Raw genomic sequence first — 19,836 nt, forward strand, 5'->3', positions numbered from 1 at the left:
AGCCCTGAGATATGGCTATGGACAACACCTGGTTGTTACAAGAAGGATATTTTTATTTAGATCTTTAACAGAGACCATACACAATCAACATCTCAGAACCTACACGAGTCGACACGTAAGAACCTTTATTGAACCAGGAAAAGCCCATTGAGACCCAGAGTCTCTTTGTCAAGGGAGACCTGGACAAGAAGGCAGCTACAAACAATCAATATATTAGAATTCAAACATACATCAATTCAACATGGGGGGGGGGGGAGCATCTACACTCCTGTAACAGTCTCCCTTATTTGTTTTAAGTCAGTGGCCCTAACATATCTAGATGAAGCATTGGTTGTAGACTATTCCATGCACCTGTAAGTAGCAATCACCTAGCAGGCCGGTAACTGCTGGCGGTGAAGGAGACCAGACTACAGAGTTAAAATGCTTTGTAGATGAGCACATACAAATGTAGCTTTCTGCGCATATAAAGTGAGGTCCAACCCGCAATGGTGGGTGAGTGACTTGCCATTTGTAATAAAGAGTAAGGATGCATGACAGGAGGCTGCATGCATATACAACAAGTCACCATAATCAATTACAGAGAGAAAAGTGTCCTGAACAGCCAGCTTCTTTCTGGCCATAAGAGGGAAGCAAGCCTTATTACAAAAATAAAACCCCAATTTCAATTTAAGCTTCCTCACAAGATTATCCAAATGAACTTTAAAGGTCATGTCATCCAACCATATACCTTGATATCTGTAGGACGACACTTCAATGGATAAGCTGCTAGATATGACAATGCTAACTTTCTCTGGCTGAGTGCTAGCTCTGGTAAAGGTCATGAATTTAGTTTTTTGTACATTCAATACCAGTTTGAGACTAAAGGGAGGCCAAACTGACTGAAAAGCAGTCTGGAGCTCTTCAACAGCCTGAACCAGAGAAGGTGCACATGAATATATGACTATCATCTGCATATAGATGGAGCTTTACTGGTTGCATCCCATTTCCCAAGTCATTAATACACATTGAGAACACAGGAGCTAAAATGGAACCCTGGGGCACACCTCTATTAATCTAGACTTGTGATTGTCAGCATGTACATATTGGTTTAGGAACTGTTTACCGCCCCGTTACAGAGTCTAGCTAGCAACAATTCATGGTCAACAATCAAATGCCTGATAAATCAATGATAAAAAGCAACATTGTGCTGCAGTTGTGGTGCTAAAACCAGACTGAACCCCGCTCAGTATGTTCTCTTCAGTTAAGATGTTTAACGGAGTTCGAGGGACTTGATCTACCTGGAGCTCAGTTCCTTTAACACATATACACACAGTCCAGACAAAGTTCTCATAACAGCATCCTTTGGTAAAGGTGCAAATATCTATCAGGGGCAGTAATGTATTAACTCTATATCTATCATACATCTGTCATAGTAAAGAAAACTATTTCTTAATAAAACATTTTTTAAACAATGTTTGAAGCTACTATGTAAAGTAGCTTGTTTCGGGCCATCTTCAAATCATTTTAACAGCTGCGCCCTACTGTTTCATGTTTCAGAAGTTGGAACTATATAGGTATTTCTATGCCAGAAAACGCATAGAGCACATTTGACAATTTACTCACAACCATTACATATAGCAGTGTGTCTCGCTAAGATAGGAGACACTGCATTCACATTGATTTAAAGGAGATACTTCCCTCGTGCTACTGCAGCTTTTATTATTGTATTTCTTCTCCTTGTTGGTATATGGGTGTTACGAATCCCTTTTGGCCCGACAGTCTAGGGGGGGATTGTAATGAGACCCGTAACATAACTCATGCAAGTTATTATTGTGACAAAGTAAAAGTGTGAACGAAATAACCACGACAACAGAAATCTACCGTCAAACTCCAGGTTTATTTATAAACACACGGTAATGGGGGGAGCAGGAAAAGGGGCTGAGCTGGACCCAAGGAAAGAAACAATAAGTATTCAAAAACACCCCTACGCTAGACTAGCCTACTTTAACTACAGCTAACTAACTAACCAAAAATACAGTGGGTGGTCCGCCCAGTTCTAACTAGTGTATTTAACAAAGTTCACCTACGGGTAGTGTATGCCCATGGGCGACTTGTCTTGGTTTCCCCCTTTTCCCACCAGCAACAAACAAACACCATAACCAAAAACAATACTCACAGGTGATGACAAAGTGCTATGAGGTGCTTAAACAAAAGAGAGGTTAAGACACAAAGCGAGAGTGAAACACAGAGACCTACAGACATGGCATTTACAGAGAGATTGATCTCTAGAACAAACAAATGATGGGGTTTTTAAACCATGGGGAAGGAACTGTGATAGGTTAGGAAATAGGAGGAGGTGTGTCTTCTGATTGATGATTGATTGTTGACTGATTGGGGAGTGATGATTTTCACCTGTGAGGGGAGAAGGAGAGAAAAGAAACACACACACAGGATACACACACACACAGGATAACTGTATCTGTAACAATGGGTTACTTTTAAAACAGTGTTGTACTGCTTTCACATAAGATTCACGGGATGTTGCCTGTAAGAACAATTGTCCCTACAGTCATTTCTGTATAATTGTTTTGTGTGGACCCCAGGAAGAGAAGCTGTTCTCAAGTAACAGCAATCTAAATATAATAATACAGTCAGTGCAAACAGACTAAAGTAAAGCCACAGGGTGATTTGCTCCAATTCAATTAAGGCCCAGTGTTATTGGCTTTAAGTCACTCAGGTCTTAGACAGTCTTGTCAGTACTCACAGGCAGCGCCACCAGACTGGTCCATCCCTTACATCCCTTACTGGCTTCCGGTGTGGATAAAGCCAAACTCAGTGAGCAGCGCAACCAGGAGGAAGACCGCGTAGAAGAGCAGGAGGAAGATTCCATAGGACCGGCCCATGTGGAAACAGTGCAGAGGAACTAGGATGAAGGAGAGGACCAGAGAGAGACCCAGAGAACCTGCTAGAACCCAGGTCAACAAACCTGCAGGTTCAAACTAGGGGGTGGGGATTAGAGGAGGAGGGGGTGAAATAGGGTAATACCAGTCCAATCATGTGGAAACTGAAAAAAGGTGTTGCACAGAGTTCAATATCGGGACGGCTGCTATTCTCTCTCATTGATAAACATTTTCATTTATTTCCTGATAAAACTCCTATCCTATGCACTTCAGACAAAGACATTTCTCTGGTCTCTACCTTTTTACAAATGTTTATGACACCCAATTACAAACTCAGCTCATAAATATATACACAGTTGGAGTCTGAAGTTTACATACACTTAGGTTGGAGTCAATAAAACTCGTTTTTCAACCACTCCACAAATTTCTTGTTAACAAACTATAGTTTTGGCAAGTCGGTTAGGTCATCTACTTTGTTCTTGACAAGTAAGTTTTCCAACAAATGTTTACAGACAGATTTATAACATATAATTCACTGTATCACAATTCCAGTGGCTCAGAAGTTCACATACACCAAGTTGTCTGTGCCTTTAAACAGCTTGGAAAATTCCAGAAAATGATGTCATGGCTTTAGAAGCTTCTGATAGGCTAATTGACATAATTTCAGTCAATTGGAGGTGTATCTGTGGATGTATTTCAAGGCCAACCTTCAAACTCAGTGCCTCTTTGCTTGACATCATGGAAAAATCAAAAGAAATCAGCCAAGACTTCCGGAAAAACATTGTAGACCTCCACAAGTCTGGTCCAACGCCTGAAGGTACTATGTTAATCTGTACAAAGTATAAACGCCATGGGACCACGCAGCCGTTATACCACTCAGGAAGGAGACGTGTTCTGTCTCCTAGAGATGAACGTACTTTGGTGCAAAAAGTGCAAATCAATCCCAGAACAGCAGCAAAGGACCTTGTGAAGATGCTGGAGGAAAAAGGTACAAAAGTATCTATATCCACAGTAAAACGAGTCTTATATCGACGTAACCTGAAATGCTGCTCAGCAAGGAAGAGGCCATGGCTCCAAAACCGCCATAAAAAGCCAGACTACGGTTTGCAACTGCACATGGGGACAAATATCGTACTTTTTGGAGAAATGTCCTCTGGTCTGATGTAACAAAAATAGACCTGTTTGGCCATAATGACCATCATTATGTTTGGAGGAAAAAGGGTAAGGCTTGCAAGCCAAAGTACACCATCCAAACCGTGAAGCACGGGGGTGGCAGCATCATGTTGTGGGGGTGCCTTGCTGCCGGAGGGAATGCTGCACTTCACAAAATAGATGGCTTTCATGAGGAAGGGAAATTATGTGGATATATTGAAGCAACATCACAAGACATCAGTCAGGAAGTTAAAGCTTGGTCGCAAATGGGTCTTCCAAATGGACAATGACCCCAAGCATACTTCCAAAGTTGTGGCAAAATGCTTAAGGACAACAAAGTCAAGATATTGGAGTGGCCATCACAAAGCCCTGACCTCAATCTTATAGAAAATATGTGGGCAGAACTGAAAAAGTGTGTGTGCAAGGAGGCCCAAAACCTGACTCAGTTACACCAGCTCTGTCAGGAGGAATGGGCCAAAATTCACCCAACTTAGTGTGGGAAGCTTGTGGAAGACTACCTGAAATGTTTGACCCAAGTTAAACAATTTAAAGGCAATGTTACCAAATACTAATTGAGTGTATGTAAACTTCTGACCCACAGAGTGTGATGAAAGAAATAAAAGCTGAAATAAACCATTCTCTCTACTATTATTCTGACATTTCACATTCTTAAAATAAAATGGTGATCCTAACTGACCTAAGACAGGGAATTTTTACGAGAATTAAATATCAGGAATTGTGAAAAACTGAGTTTAAATTTATTTCGCTAAGGTTTATGTAAACTTCTGACTTCAACTGTGTGTGTGTATATATATATATACACACATACTGCTCAAAAAAATAAAGGAAACACTAAAATAACACATCCTACATCTGAATGAATGAAATATTCTTATTAAATACTTTTTTCTTTACATAATTGAATGTGCTGACAACAAAATCACACATTATCAATGGAAATCAAATTTTATCAACCCATGGATTTGGAGTGACACTCAAAATTAAAGTGGAAAACCACCCTACAGGCTGATCCAACTTTGATGTAATGTCCTTAAACAAGTCGAAATGAGGCTCAGTAGTGTGTGTGGCCTCCACATGCCTGTATGACCTCCCTACAACGCCTGGGCATGCTCCTGATGAGGTGGCGGATGGTCTCCTGAGGGATCTCCTCCCAGACCTGGACTAAAGCATCCGCCAACTCCTGGACAGTCTGTGGTACAACGTGGCGTTGGTGGATGGAATGAGACATGATGTCCCAGATGTGCTCAATTGGATTCAGGTCTGGGGAACGGGCAGGCCAGTCCATAGCATCAATGCCTTCCTCTTGCAGGAACTGCTGACACACTCTAGCCACATGAGGTCTAGCATTGTCTTGCATTAGGAGGAACCCAGGGCCAACCGCACCAGCATATGGTCTCACAAGGGGTCTGAGGATCTCATCTCGGTACCTAATGGCAGTCAGGCTACCTCTGGCGAGCACATGGAGGGCTGTGCGGCCCCCCCAAAGAAATGCCACCCCAAACCATGACTGACCCACCGCCAAACCGGTCATGCTGGAGGATGTTGCAGGCAGCAGAACATTCTCCACGGCGTCTCCAGACTCTGTCACGTCTGTCACGTGCTCAGTGTGAACCTGCTTTCATCTGTGAAGAGCACAGGGCGCCAGTGGCGAATTTGCCAATCTTGGTGTTCTCTGGCAAATGCCAAACGTTCTGCACGGTGTTGGGCTGTAGTAAGCACAACCCCCACCTGTGGATGTCGGGCCCTCATACCACCCTCATGGAGTCTGTTTCTGACCGTTTGAGCAGACATGCACATTTGTGGCCTGCTGGAGATCATTTTGCAGGGCTCTGGCAGTGCTCTTCCTGCTCCTCCTTGCACAAAGGCGGAGGTAGCGGTCCTGCTGCTGGGTTATTGCCCTCCTATGGCCTCCTCCACGTCTCCTGATGTACTGGGCTGTCTACTGGTAGCGCCTCCATGCTCTGGACACTACGCTGACAGACACAGCAAACTTTCTTGCCACAGCTCACATTGATGTGCCATCCTGGATGAGCTGCACTACCTGAGCCACTTGTGTGGGTTGTAGACTCCGTCTCATGCTACCACTAGAGTGAAAGCACCGCCAGCATTCAAGTGACCAAAACATCAGCCAGGAAGCATAGGAACTGAGAAGTGGTCTGTGGTTACCACCTGCAGAACCACTCCTTTATTGGGGGTGTCTTGCTAATTGCCTATAATTTCCACCTGTTGTCTATTCCATTTGCACAACAGCATGTGAAATGTATTGTCAATCAGTGTTGCTTCCTAAGTGGACAGTTTGATTTCACAGAAGTGTGATTGACTTGCAGTAACATTGTGTTGTTTAAGTGTTCCCTTTATTTTTTTGAGCAGTGTATATATGAAAGAGTACTGAAGCTAAGAGCAGACGTACCGTCACCACTGGCTCGTTGTTAAACATCTGCATCAGACAGCCAATGCCCACTCCAATCAGCATGTCTGAGAGGAACACGGTCAAGGCAGAAACATGATGCATACACATAGCAGAGGTACACACACACTCGCATTATGCTTTTCGCAGTCATACACACACACACTCTCATTATGCTTTTCACAGTCACACACACACACTCGCATTATGCTTTTCACAGTCAAACACACACACACACACACACACACACACACCCCATTATGCTTTTCACAGTCAAACACACACACACACACACACACACACCCATTATGCTTTTCACAGTCAAACACACACACACTCCCATTATGCTTTTCACAGTCAAACACACACACACCCCCATTATGCTTTTCACAGTCAAACACACACACTCCCATTATGCTTTTCACAGTCAAACACACACACACTCCCATTATGCTTTTCACAGTCAAACACACACACACACCCATTATGCTTTTCACAGTCAAACACACACACACTCCCATTATGCCGGCACAAACATGTCCAGAAGACACACAAAAGGATACTAAAGATAATTCCCCCAAAGCAGGCTGATATTGCCATCTGAGGGTATCCCTGGCGAGCGATGGTGACGTCAGAAAAACTATCTGGAAATAAACAGATTCAACACTACAGCAAGCAAGCAGTCAGTCTGTCTTCTGTTGAATGATTAGTAGGGGAGTGCAGACAACCTCAGTTTGTGTGTGTGTGTCTCACCCCCTATGCTGTTTCCCCAGGCCAGCAGTGTGAGACCCAGTAAATTGTTGGACAGACTGAAGAACACACCGAGCATGTGCAGGATACTGACCACCTCCAAAGCCGCAGCACTGATCCATATCGCACTCACCACAAAGCCCAGCAGAGAGAACAGCTATGGAGAAACCCCACACACATCATACACACTCACCACAAAGCCCAGCAGAGAGAACAGCTATGGAGAAACCCCACACACATCATACACACTCACCACAAAGCCCAGCAGAGAGAACAGCTATGGAGAAACCCCACACACATCATACACACTCACCACAAACCCCACACACATCACACACTCTCACCCCAAAGCCCAGCAGAGAGAACAGCTATGGACAAACCCCACACACATCATACACACTCACCACAAAGCCCAGCAGAGAGAACAGCTATGGACAAACCCCACGCACATCATACACACTCACCACAAACCCCACACACACTCACCCCAAAGCCCAGCAGAGAGAACAGCTATGGACAAACCCCACACACATCATACACACTCACCCCAAAGCCCAGCAGAGAGAACAGCTATGGACAAACCCCACACACATCATACACACTCACCACAAAGCCCAGCAGAGAGAACAGCTATGGACAAACCCCACACACATCATACACACTCACCCCAAAGCCCAGCAGAGAGAACAGCTATGGACAAACCCCACGCACATCATACACACTCACCACAAACCCCACACACACTCACCCCAAAGCCCAGCAGAGAGAACAGCTATGGACAAACCCCACACACATCATACACACTCACCCCAAAGCCCAGCAGAGAGAACAGCTATGGACAAACCCCACGCACATCATACACACTCACCACAAACCCCACACACACTCACCCCAAAGCCCAGCAGAGAGAACAGCTATGGACAAACCCCACACACATCATACACACTCACCACAAAGCCCAGCAGAGAGAACAGCTATGGACAAACCCCACACACATCATACACACTCACCCCAAAGCCCAGCAGAGAGAACAGCTATGGACAAACCCCACGCATATCATACACACTCACCACAAACCCCACACACACTCACCCCAAAGCCCAGCAGAGAGAACAGCTATGGACAAACCCCACACACATCATACACACTCACCCCAAAGCCCAGCAGAGAGAACAGCTATGGACAAACCCCACGCACATCATACACACTCACCACAAACCCCACACACACTCACCCCAAAGCCCAGCAGAGAGAACAGCTATGGACAAACCCCACACACATCATACACACTCACCACAAACCCCAGCAGAGAGAACATCTATGGACAAACCCCACACACATCATACACACTCACCCCAAAGCCCAGCAGAGAGAACAGCTATGGACAAACCCCACACACATCATACACACTCACCACAAACCCCACACACATCATACACACTCACCACAAAGCCCAGCAGAGAGAACATCTATGGACAAACCCCACGCACATCATACACACTCACCACAAACCCCACACACATCATACACACTCACCCCAAAGCCCAGCAGAGAGAACAGCTATGGACAAACCCCACACACATCATACACACTCACCACAAAGCCCAGCAGAGAGAACAGCTATGGACAAACCCCACACACATCATACACACTCACCCCAAAGCCCAGCAGAGAGAACAGCTATGGAGAAAACCCACACACATCATACACACTCACCACAAACCCCACATACATCATACATACTCACCACAAAGCCCACACATCATACATACTCACCACAAAGCCCAGCAGAGAGAACATCTATGGACAAACCCCACACACATCATACACACTCACCACAAAGCCCAGCAGAGAGAACATCTATGGACAAACCCCACACACATCATACACACTCACCACAAACCCCACACACATCATACACACTCACCCCAAAGCCCAGCAGAGAGAACAGCTATGGACAAACCCCACACACACTCACCACAAAGCCCAGCAGAGAGAACAGCTATGGACAAACCCCACACACATCATACACACTCACCACAAAGCCCAGCAGAGAGAACAGCTATGGACAAACCCCATACACATCATACATACTCACCACAAAGCCCAGCAGAGAGAATATTATGGACAAACCCCACGCACATCATACACACTCACCACAAACCCCACACACATCATACACACTCACCCCAAAGCCCAGCAGAGAGAACAGCTATGGACAAACCCCACACACATCATACACACTCACCCCAAAGCCCAGCAGAGAGAACAGCTATGGACAAATCCCACACACATCATACACACTCACCACAACACCTAACAGAGACAACAACAGTTATGGAAAGAAGGAATGTGTCTGTGTATGTGTTCTTACTGAGTGGTATGGCGGGGGGTGGTTGTTGGTGGTGGTGAGGAAGACTATGGCGGAGAGGAAGAGGCCAAAGAGCAACGTCAATGCCCAGACAGGAAACTGATTCTCGATCTGATACATCCCGTCTAGAGAGAGAAAGTGACACCAGTCCAGTGGGTTAGCCCACTTCTTCTGGAGAGGATGTCACATTTTACAGAATAGAGATTGAGGTTCTTTGACCACACACCCATACACAGTAGTGGTGCGCAGATCAGCTGTTTGTTCACCTGCACCTGCCTGCAATTGCTAACAACGCATCCGCAACCGCCAGACTATATGTGATAAAGAGAAAATATGAAGACCGCACCCAACCCTAACCCTCTAATATAGAAAATGCGCTGTTGGCTACAGGCAGAGATGGCGGAACAATTTGTTGGCAGGGGGTGCCTGATTTAGATACATTTCTGCTTATTTCTGACATTTTGGTAGGCTGTGTGTTAGTCAACTTGTCTATAATTATACACATGCAGCTTCTCTTCTGTCATTATAATTTGCCCCAGAAGACTAAATAAACTCTTGCTTGCCAGTATATGTTTCAATCTACTTGACATTGGTAACGTTCTCGGTCATCTCTGATTCTTTTGTGGAGCAGTTTAGGGACCGGGGAGAAAATAAATTAACTAAAAAAAATGAAAGGTTTTCTCTGCAAAATTTCCAAATGGCATCAGTTTGACCTGTTTTAAGGAAATAGAAAGCTATAAAATCGACCCAACAGGTTTCTGATAAGATTTCAGTCCGGCTTGGATGCACATTTTATGTGGTTTAAATACTAGCTTTTATGATACTGATCAAGATATCACCTCTACAGCAGTGGAATGGCATCAAACACCTGGAAACTATGTGTTTGATATATTTATACCATTCCACTCCAGCCTATACCACGAGCCCGTCCTCCCCAATTAAGGTGCCACCAACCTCCTGTGCTCTACAGACTGTATCAAACTACACTTTCACATTCTCTCAAGATGCTGAAAGAAATAAATCATATTTCTCCACTCCTGTTCCCATATCCACATTTTTCCTACATTTGGTGTATAATTGTACTGTAAGATAGCCTTAATATTAAAATAATTAAGCATATGTGAGAGGTTAAAGCTCTACAGTCAGTGTCCAGATTTCAGTTTCCATTTAACCCATCTGAACAGCAGGCAGTCCAGTTCCCTTGACGTGCCATAGGCCCATTTGAAGTCCCTGTCTTTTGACTGTCAAATTTGTATAGGTCCTCACAATCATCACACAGCTGGCAATGCTGTCATCCTCTTAACACTTTACCAAATCTTTCACAAACATTACTTTTCTGGCCCTTCTTTCCCTTTATTTTCAACTCTACATTTCACAGTTTTTCTCTTAATTAAAAACTCTGCCTCAGTGGATTGACATTAACTTTCTCTGCCTGTTCGCAAAAGCTATTTGTCATGAGTAACGCCTTGATCACACCGACACTGAGCAAAATGTTACACATCATCATCTGGCTCTGTGTGAAACAAAATTTCAACATTCACCTTCTGCTACCATTTCTGTCAAGCCGTCTACACATACAGTTTAACGCATACGTTCAACGTAAGCACCACACAACGCACTGCAACTGCCTCTGCAACGCCATGCTGCCAGGCAAATGCAGTGTTCCATTGGAAATGAATGTACTTCTGGTGTACCAAAATGCAATGATGCTGTCGGTGTGATCGAGGTGTAAAGCATACACTTATGCACTAATACCAGATAGGTTTTTCTTTCACTATTCTAGGCTAAATGTGACCTATAGATAAAAATAGCACAATAATTATACATTTGTGGATTTTTTTAAGGAGTTAAACCCAGGTGGGCAGCAGATAATGAGTTAACCTGTGCTTCACTAATACACAGGCATGTAGACTTACACTCTCCAGAACGGAAGGTGAGCACACACACCAGTGGTGCGGTGATCAGGTGGAGGCAGTTTAATGGTCTTCTCCAGTTCCTGTCTTCTTTATCAGGATCCACCACTGGAACAGTCAACAGCAGCAGCACCTCCAGTGGCATCTGGTGGACAGGGGAGAAACTGCAGCTCAGTAACCACATGTTCAAGCACACAATGATGCTCCTCCTGTCCAAATAAAAACATATGGTCTGGCTCTGTTCACAACCCCTGTCATAACACTGACTCCTAATTATTACAGTTCTGCCAATAGAAAAGTGCAAAGACAACTTCAGATCTGCAAATAGAAAAACACACATACAGTCATGCATGCACACCTTTAGTATTTTGATGGCCCTCCAGCGCCAGGACTTCCTCCTCCAGATCCTGCTGTCCACCGGGTTGAGAGAACTCAACAGGATGGAACTGGTTGATTCACAGTAGGGCAGCAGGGGACAGTACTCACTGTCTATACATGCACAAACACAAACACTTGACTGGATTGATTCTCGTAGCACACCCCAGCGGAATAACTTAGTAGAATGTACACATGATTGTGGTTGTTACCGTAGTCCTCCTGGATGCTGCTATTAGATATAAGAATTGCCTCATCATCGGACTCAGACGACTGGAACTCTGCAGACAGATATGACTGTCAGACACACAATCTTGTACAGTTAACCTTGTGGGGACACACAATTCAGTCCCATTCCAAAGCCTATTTTTCCCTATCCCGTACTCTTACCCTAACTCTAGCTCCTAACCCTTAATGTAATTCCAACCCTAACACTAATTCTAACCTTAACCCCCTAGAAATAGCATTTGACCTCGTGGGGACTAACAAAATGTCCCCAATTGGTCAAATATTTGTTTGTTTACTATTCTTGTTTGGACCAGAATAGTTAAACACGTCCACCAGGTGACACTCACTGTGTGTGTGTGTGTGTGTGTGTGTGTGTGTGTGTGTGTGTGTGTGTGTGTGTGTGTGTGTGTGTGTGTGTGTGTGTGTGTCAAATTAAAACAAATTTTATTTGTCACATTTTAGTTATTTCACAGTTAGTGTAGACTAACCGTGAAATGCTTACTTACGGGCGGGCACCCAAAAATGCAGAGTTTGTTGTGTGTGTGGGTGTGTTACCTGGTACATGTGTTGAGCTCTGGATGGAACTTCTGGTCGCTGAGTGTTTCTGATGACTGTAGATGTAGGCACTCGCGATGACTGTTATCACATACACCACATATAGCCCCAGGTACCCTACAGAGAGAAACAAACACCTTATTCTTATTTCACCCCATTCACCCCAGTGTAAACAGTCTTAACTTCTGAAGTGCACTGAATACTGGGTCTAGGTCTGTAATGTTTTGACTGGGTTCAAGCTTGAGGGACACAGAGGCATGACTGATAGATGAACCTGAAATAGAGAGAGGTTTGGTGTTGTGTAGCTCTCAGGTTAATGTTGACTACTACAACCATGACACAACTCTTATTCAACTCTAACACAAGAAGTCTAAGCCAACTGTGTGTTTACCCAGTGTCTCTCCCAGTGATATAGTTCCTCTGTAGAGGATGACGATGGTCCAGAAGACAGCAGCCATGTAGAAGATGACATCACGCAGGAAGGGGCGGGACGCCACAGTGAAGGGTTTGACCAATGACACAGCCCCGGCAACCACAGTGGTTACGAAGATACCCGCTCCTATGGACGGAGGGAAAGAGGGATTAAAGGAGCAGGTCTACTCTGACTGAACAGTGCTTCTATAGCAAGGCGTTGTATGTGTACGTACCAAACAGTGCTCCTATAGCCAGGCCAGCAGTGTGAGGACGGGAGAAGGCCACTGTGGCACTGAAGACATCTGGGGCTCCGTTACCTAGCGCCAGGAACGTAACACCCTGACACACACTGTTAGGGAAAACACTTCTGGTGCTAGAGTAGAGTTTGTTTGTGAGTGTATTTGTGTGTGTGTGTCTGACGAGATTATAATTTAAGCAGATTTAAAGAAATATTCATGAAAATATGTTGAATGCGATACAGTGTGTGTGTGTGTGTGTGTGTGTGTGCTGTAGAGGGATACAGCCACGTTGTGTGTGAGTCGAAGGGAGGAGGAGATGGCTGAGAGGTTGGGACAGAAGCTGAAGATAGAAAAAACATAGATGCGCCTTAAGTCAATCAATAGTTAACCTAGAACCCCCCAGCCTCAAACACACACAGTATGTAACAACAGTCTGGTGGACATTTGTTTTCTCTGTGATACATGTGATCAGTCACATGACCAAATCACAACCATTAAAGTAAGTCTCATCTCCCTGAGAGGAAACCTTAACCATGACACACTCATCTCAGGTGGTCAAGTGACTAGGTCCATCCCACTGACCACAGACGTCAATTCAACGTAATTTCATTGAAATGACATGGAAACAACATTGATTCAACCAGTGTGTGCCCAGTGGGATGTGACCATATCAACTTGAACTGCTGAAGATAACACTGTTGTAACCCTGCAGTCAACGAAACACAACCACAAACACCACTCTCTTTACAGCCAGCGTACAGCGAGAGACAGAGACTGTTACGAAACTCATTTGTCTCAGTCTTATAGAGAGTCTGTAAACTTAACTTACAGGCTGTAAGGACATTATAAACAGAGCATGTAAGTGACACTTACAACTTTGATGCAGTCAGTCCCAGAACTATGAACAAGAACAACAACCAAATCATCTGTAGAGAGAGAAGAGGGATAGAGATGAAAGATTAGTTCTGACATGGCCAAAACGTCAATGTTTAAAATATGAAATGACTTTTATATCAAATGGGCAGGTGTCGCATCTCTTCTTCCCCACAAATAACTAGTGTAGCCTCTACTACTAGGCCTACAGCCTGGGCCTCTGGGGTAACCCAGACTGGGTGGACACCCTGAGGACAAATCCTCAGTTAAACACTTGTCGTGGAAATGTTTAACCAAGTGTGAGAGAGACTTTGTAATTTCTTCAAACAATCATCTTTATTTAATAAGAATTGCAATAATGAAGCTGGTCAACCATACACTCTGAAGTGGAAGGCTGAGAGCTCAACCATACAAAAAATACAGAGCTCTTACAGCAGACCTAATATAGCAGACCTAAAAATGCTTAGTCATGGATGGTTCCACCCCTGCCCGGCAGATCGGGGCATCACAAGCTACCTTGTGTTCATCTTGTGGTTATGTGTACCAGGTGATGTTCACCCCCCCATTTGGCTTAGTTTGTCAGAAGCAAAGTTGATTAGAAACAATTGCAAGTTTGTTCTCTTCCTCAGGCTCTCTATCTTGAGTTGCGCCATGTCCTTGACCATACACTCAGAGGGTCTTCGGGGAGCTAGAGGGGAACCATCCTTTTGCAGAAGCACAGCATTGGTAGTTATGAAAATCTCTTAGCATTGAGATATCTTACTATTGCCAAGCTCATGGTTGTTAACTATCAATATTCATACAGATATAATCAACAAAGCAGGTAAATATGTCATTTTCCCCTCACTGCCTGATTTCATGACTCTATGTTTTACTGCATGGCTCAGTTAAAGCTGATGTAAATCCAGCTTTATTAGAGGAAGTTCTACGCAGAACAGAGGGAAGTATCCGTTACTAGCTTCTATTGAGGTTGCTTCAGCTTCCTTATTTCAATTTAAGTCGTTCTGGGTAGTAAGAGCACCTGCTATTGACAAGACACACACACACACACTTACACAGAGTGTGATGGTGAGGGGTGTGAGGTCGGGTGGTAGTAGACAGAAGGTCATCTTGAGGTAGTTGATGAAGCTGTCTTCCATACTGCAGTCTGGGGTGGTCTTCACAAACGCACAGCGATCAACAGCACTCAGGTTCATCACTATGGCACACTGAAAGACAAATGCATGCCCACACACACTTCATCAATACATCACACTGGAGGGGGGATAAGCTTACAAAGAAATAATGGTTCAATCTGGATACTGGCAACCATCATCTCTCACACTGAGCTCAACACAGACAGGTTAGCTGAGAACCTAATGAAAACAAAGCAGCGCTTTAAAGGAACAGAAGGCCTAGTGTTGTTGTGATTCTGGAGGGCCAGATAGAGTAGCTTGCAACAATGACAAACATTCACTAGCTAGCTAACGAACAACTGTAATGATGTATTTGAGAGACAACAAGTGCTCATTGTGCAACTTTATGTTTTCAATAAACATTGGAGATGTTTCATGTTGTCAACAATCTAAGCCAAACCTGTCTGTTTTACCCCTAGTTGCGCACTTGTCGTTTTGTTGCTAAACAACCAACCCTTCTATACAGCCTGACATTGAAGGTGTCATAATACCCATAAAACCATTTTTTCCTATAGGGAAGTTTATAAACACTTCCCTAATTTTAAGTGTTTCTAAAATCCCCTATAGGACAAATGAATGGTTGAATTTTTTTATTTATTTTTTGGAACCATTTAATTCTTCTTCGATGAGGTTTAATGCCGGTTGGCATCCAATATGTTGCATTACCGCCACCAACTAGACTTGAATACAACTCCTTTATACTTTGCTTGAAATAAAAAAAAATAAAAAAACAAATAGCCTAAAATCTAACACTATCCCAAAAATAAATAAAAAACACCTCCCTACTCCACTATTTAAATATATGAAGTCTTACCTCAAGCCAACAACCTGAACGGGTGGGACATCAGCACTTAACACATTTATAGCAATGGTTATCAACTGTACTGCAGGGATGGAACGTAAGTCGCAGAAAATTGTGGTTGTGGTGACAGATGCAGAGAGGCATTTGGGTGTGTGAGGCTTGACATCAGAAGAGTTCCAGGAAACAATAGAACTCTTCTGATGTCAAGTCTAGGGCACCCAAATACCTCTCTGCAGCTGCCACCACAACCACCATTTTCTGCGACTGACGTTCCATCCCTGCAGTACAGTTGATAACCATTGCTATAAAATGCTAAAAATACAATCTTACTGAAACATATTTCACTTGTTGGTTCATCCCTCTGTACTGGTACAGATCTACTACTCACACCACTCCTTTCAGCATCCTCCCTTTTGACCCATCTTCCTCTACTTTCTTCACTGCCTCAGCAGTTGACAACAACCCTGGAAACCTCAACCTGCCTCTCTCACATGGGACATTTCTGATCCCCAGCCACATGGGCACCCCTACAATTAACACATACCACTACTTTCCCCAATGCTACACATTCCTTTGTCTCATGTCCTTCTGCACACTTCTCACACCTAGGAACCTCCCTCCTACACACTGCTGCCACATGCCCATAAGCTTGACACCTGTAACAATGTAATGTATTCGGCACAAAAGCTCGTACAGGACAACTTATATATCCTAACATCACTTTGTCGGGCAAAGGCTCAACATCAGAACTCAAAATAACAGACAATGACTCTTCTGTTTCAGCACTCTCATCACCCTGTCTGTGTCGCACCAAACGATGAGCATCACAAACACCGGGAATCTTCCCCATCAGTTGGTCAACTTTTACATTTACTGCTACCCCAGTAATCAATCCTTTCAATGGCACCCTTTTCTTGAGAGCAAAACAATTCACATTTCTTGCCCCCATTCATTTAATGTGGAGTGCCTTTTCCCTCTGACCAGCAGAATCACAAACAATTATCACAAGACCACTTCTGGTTACCCTCACCGATTCCACAGCACCCAACTCTGTTTTCACCCACCCTGAAACCACAAATGGATCAGCCAAAAGGCAAGGGTCCACTTTTTCCAAAAACTTCACTCCTACTGCCACAGACTCATCTTTATCCTGGCCCTTGGTGCAAGGCTCAGGCTCCGATAACTTCACCACACCTCCCACCTCCGATACTTCACCCTCATTCACTTCCATTTCTCCTCCTGTCTTCAGCTCACACAGCTTACACTTTCTACCACTCTTCTTTAGCAAACCATCTCCCTTTTTTCTGCCATTTTTAACCGACAAGCTCACTGTCTTCGTCTTCGTCTCTCTCTCTCGGATCCATTTCCTTATTTGACTGCTAGGTTTTATGGGTATTATGAGTCATACTGTGGTACTCTATTGGGAAGGTGAAAACAATATAGGTGTATTTACTTTGTGCGGATAAAGGAAAGAGGAGAGCTATTCTAGATTATTGAGATGCACCCAAAATGTCAATTTTTAAAAAGGAAGGTTTTTTTGCTCATATACACCAATCACGATCAAGTGAGATCAATTTAAAAAAGCGCATGTTCATGCATTATGCTAATTGAAAGAGCAGCTGAGTAAAGCTGAACTCAGTTTCTCTTATATCAAGGCAGAATGTAGTATTGATAACTGTTTGCGAGATTAGCAACAACATTGAATCATCATCAGTCAATGATTCTGAAAACGCTTACCTGTGCCAACGTTTGTCCAGTAGAACTGCGGAAATTCATACTTTTAATAAAAACTTGTATCGACTACAACCACAATTTTTCTTCTTTCGTTGCTCAACCCAAATGAGCTTGTGCCAATTTATTCTCCGTTTACGTAGTATATCAAGGCCTCTGTGTCAAGTTGAGCAACACAAACAAGGAAAAAGTCGGTGGTTGTATTCGATACGTTTTATTAAAAGTATGAATTTCAGCACCCCTCGGAAGGACCGGAGGTGTACAGGACAAACATAGGTACAGGTAAGCGTTTTCCGAATTGACAAGTATCGATTGCTGATGATTCATTGTTGTTGCTAGCAAATCGCGCGACCAGTTATCAATAATCAACTCTGCCTGTATATAAGATAAGGGAGTATTCCGCTCTACTTGAAGAGTTGCACAGTTAGCCGCACATCACCAAATATAATCAAATCAACATGATTTTGTCAGAAGTAGAGACATTTCAAGGGGCTTTTGTCGGGGAAAATTTAGTTAAAAGTCAGACTTATGATTGAAATCTAATTAGATAAACTATATATACACAAAAGTATGTGGACACCCACAAAATTAGTAGATTCGGCTATTTCAACCACACCCGTTGCTGACAGGTGTATAAAATTGAGCACACAGCCATGCAATCTCCATAGACAAATATTGGCTGTAGAATGGCCTTACCGAAGAGCTCAGTAACTTTCAATGTGGTACCTGCCCCTGGAAGCAACGTCAGCACAAGAACTGTTTGTCTGGAGCTTCGTGAAATGGGTTTCCATGGCCAAGCAGCCGACACAAACCTAAGATCACCATGCGCAATGCCAAACGTAAGCTGGAGTGGTGTAAAGCTTGCTGCCATTAGACTCTGCAGCAGTGGAAATGCGTTCTCTGGAGTGATGAAACACGCTCCACCATCTGGCAGTCCAACAGACAAATCTGGGTTTGGAGGATGCCGGGGGAACGCTACCTGCCCCAATGCATAGTGCCAACTGTAAAGTTTGGTGGAGGAAGAACAATGATCTGGGGTTGTTTTTCATGGTTCGGGCTAGGCCCCTTAGTTCCAGTGAAGGGAAATCTTAATGCTACAGCATACATTCCAGACAATTGTGCTTCCAACTTTGTGGCCATTTCCTGTTTCAGTTTGCTCTTGTGGTTGAATGGAAGCAAGTCCGCGCAGCAATGTTCCAATATCTAGTGGAAAGCCCTCCCAGAAAAGTGGAGGCTGTTATAGCAGCAAAGGGGGGAGAAACTCCATGTTAATGCTGATGATTTTGAAATTATATTTGACGAGCAGGTGTCCACATACACTACATGACCAAATGTATCTCACTAACCTTGTCTGTGTTTCCCTGATGAAACATCGCGAAATGCGTGCCCACCATAGTACCCACGGACGAGCGCAGGTCAGCACCGTCAGGGGATCGGTATGGAGACGGAACTACCACGGTACCAGACTCTCCGGAGCCCAAGCCATAAATATATTGAAAATACAACAGCAGCAACAAGGAGATAAAAACAACCCGAGATGTCATAATTTATTCCGTTCAAGGATTGCGTCCATTCCGAGACTGCGTGGGTTCGGTTCAGATCAAACCTAAGAATAGAATACTGGGGACGAAATGAAAGTGTCACTAATTGCTGTAAACTAAATGTTGCAATGAAAAGTTGAAAGCTGCCTGATCAGCAAGAATTAACAGATTGACCAACCCTTTGTTACAGCCACCTCTGTTATGTAGTCGTCACAAATATACGCGCAAAGCTCTTCTTCTTGTAGTTGTTGACACCATTTATGTTTGAGTGTTCGCAAAGTCCGTGAACATTATGTACAAAATCATCTGACTCGCGGACTCTCCAAGCCTGCGACATCAGTGTTACTTCCTTAAAATACGTGACGTCCACACTTAAACCCATCCGACAATTGTAGTGAGGACCAGGCAGA

General features: G+C 43.9%; 1 protein-coding gene across 11 annotated transcripts; it reads right to left on the bottom strand.

Annotated features, from left to right (window-relative positions):
• Window positions 1-1,857: 1,857 nt before the first annotated feature.
• On the bottom strand, window positions 1,858-19,792 carry LOC135514006 (mitochondrial sodium/calcium exchanger protein-like). Of its 11 annotated transcripts, none has more exons than XM_064937103.1 (16): window positions 19,605-19,791; window positions 15,233-15,385; window positions 14,178-14,230; window positions 13,587-13,644; window positions 13,299-13,404; window positions 13,043-13,210; window positions 12,652-12,768; window positions 12,081-12,149; window positions 11,852-11,982; window positions 11,497-11,638; window positions 9,584-9,705; window positions 7,213-7,366; window positions 7,023-7,103; window positions 6,463-6,527; window positions 2,744-2,978; window positions 1,858-2,391 (listed from the first exon to the last, which is right to left on the bottom strand). In XM_064937103.1, exons 2-15 carry the CDS (start codon window positions 15,371-15,373, stop codon window positions 2,781-2,783), a joined length of 1,605 nt encoding a protein of 534 aa, XP_064793175.1. In that variant the 5' UTR covers window positions 15,374-15,385; window positions 19,605-19,791; the 3' UTR covers window positions 1,858-2,391; window positions 2,744-2,780. The 11 variants fall into 11 exon arrangements, 10 of the variants coding, with proteins under 10 accessions (XP_064793175.1, XP_064793170.1, XP_064793171.1 ...); XM_064937098.1 differs by having other exon boundaries at window positions 19,232-19,791; XM_064937099.1 differs by lacking the exon at window positions 19,605-19,791 and adding an exon at window positions 17,892-17,945.
• Window positions 19,793-19,836: the final 44 nt, after the last annotated feature.

This window comes from Oncorhynchus masou, chromosome 25 (assembly GCF_036934945.1).
Source record: "Oncorhynchus masou masou isolate Uvic2021 chromosome 25, UVic_Omas_1.1, whole genome shotgun sequence".
In the NCBI taxonomy this organism is placed as follows: domain Eukaryota; kingdom Metazoa; phylum Chordata; class Actinopteri; order Salmoniformes; family Salmonidae; genus Oncorhynchus; species Oncorhynchus masou.

Excerpts from the sequence above, each read along its gene's own strand:
- LOC135514006 (XM_064937098.1), bottom strand. The coding sequence starts at position 19,429 with ATGACATCTCGGGTTGTTTTTATCTCCTTGTTGCTGCTGTTGTATTTT. Across the intron at positions 7,367-9,583 it reads ACCCCCCGCCATACCACTCA|CTGTTCTCTCTGCTGGGCTT; the intron begins GTAAGAACACAT and ends GTTTCTCCATAG. Across the intron at positions 2,979-6,462 it reads ACAACGAGCCAGTGGTGACG|TTTGAACCTGCAGGTTTGTT; the intron begins GTACGTCTGCTC and ends CCCACCCCCTAG.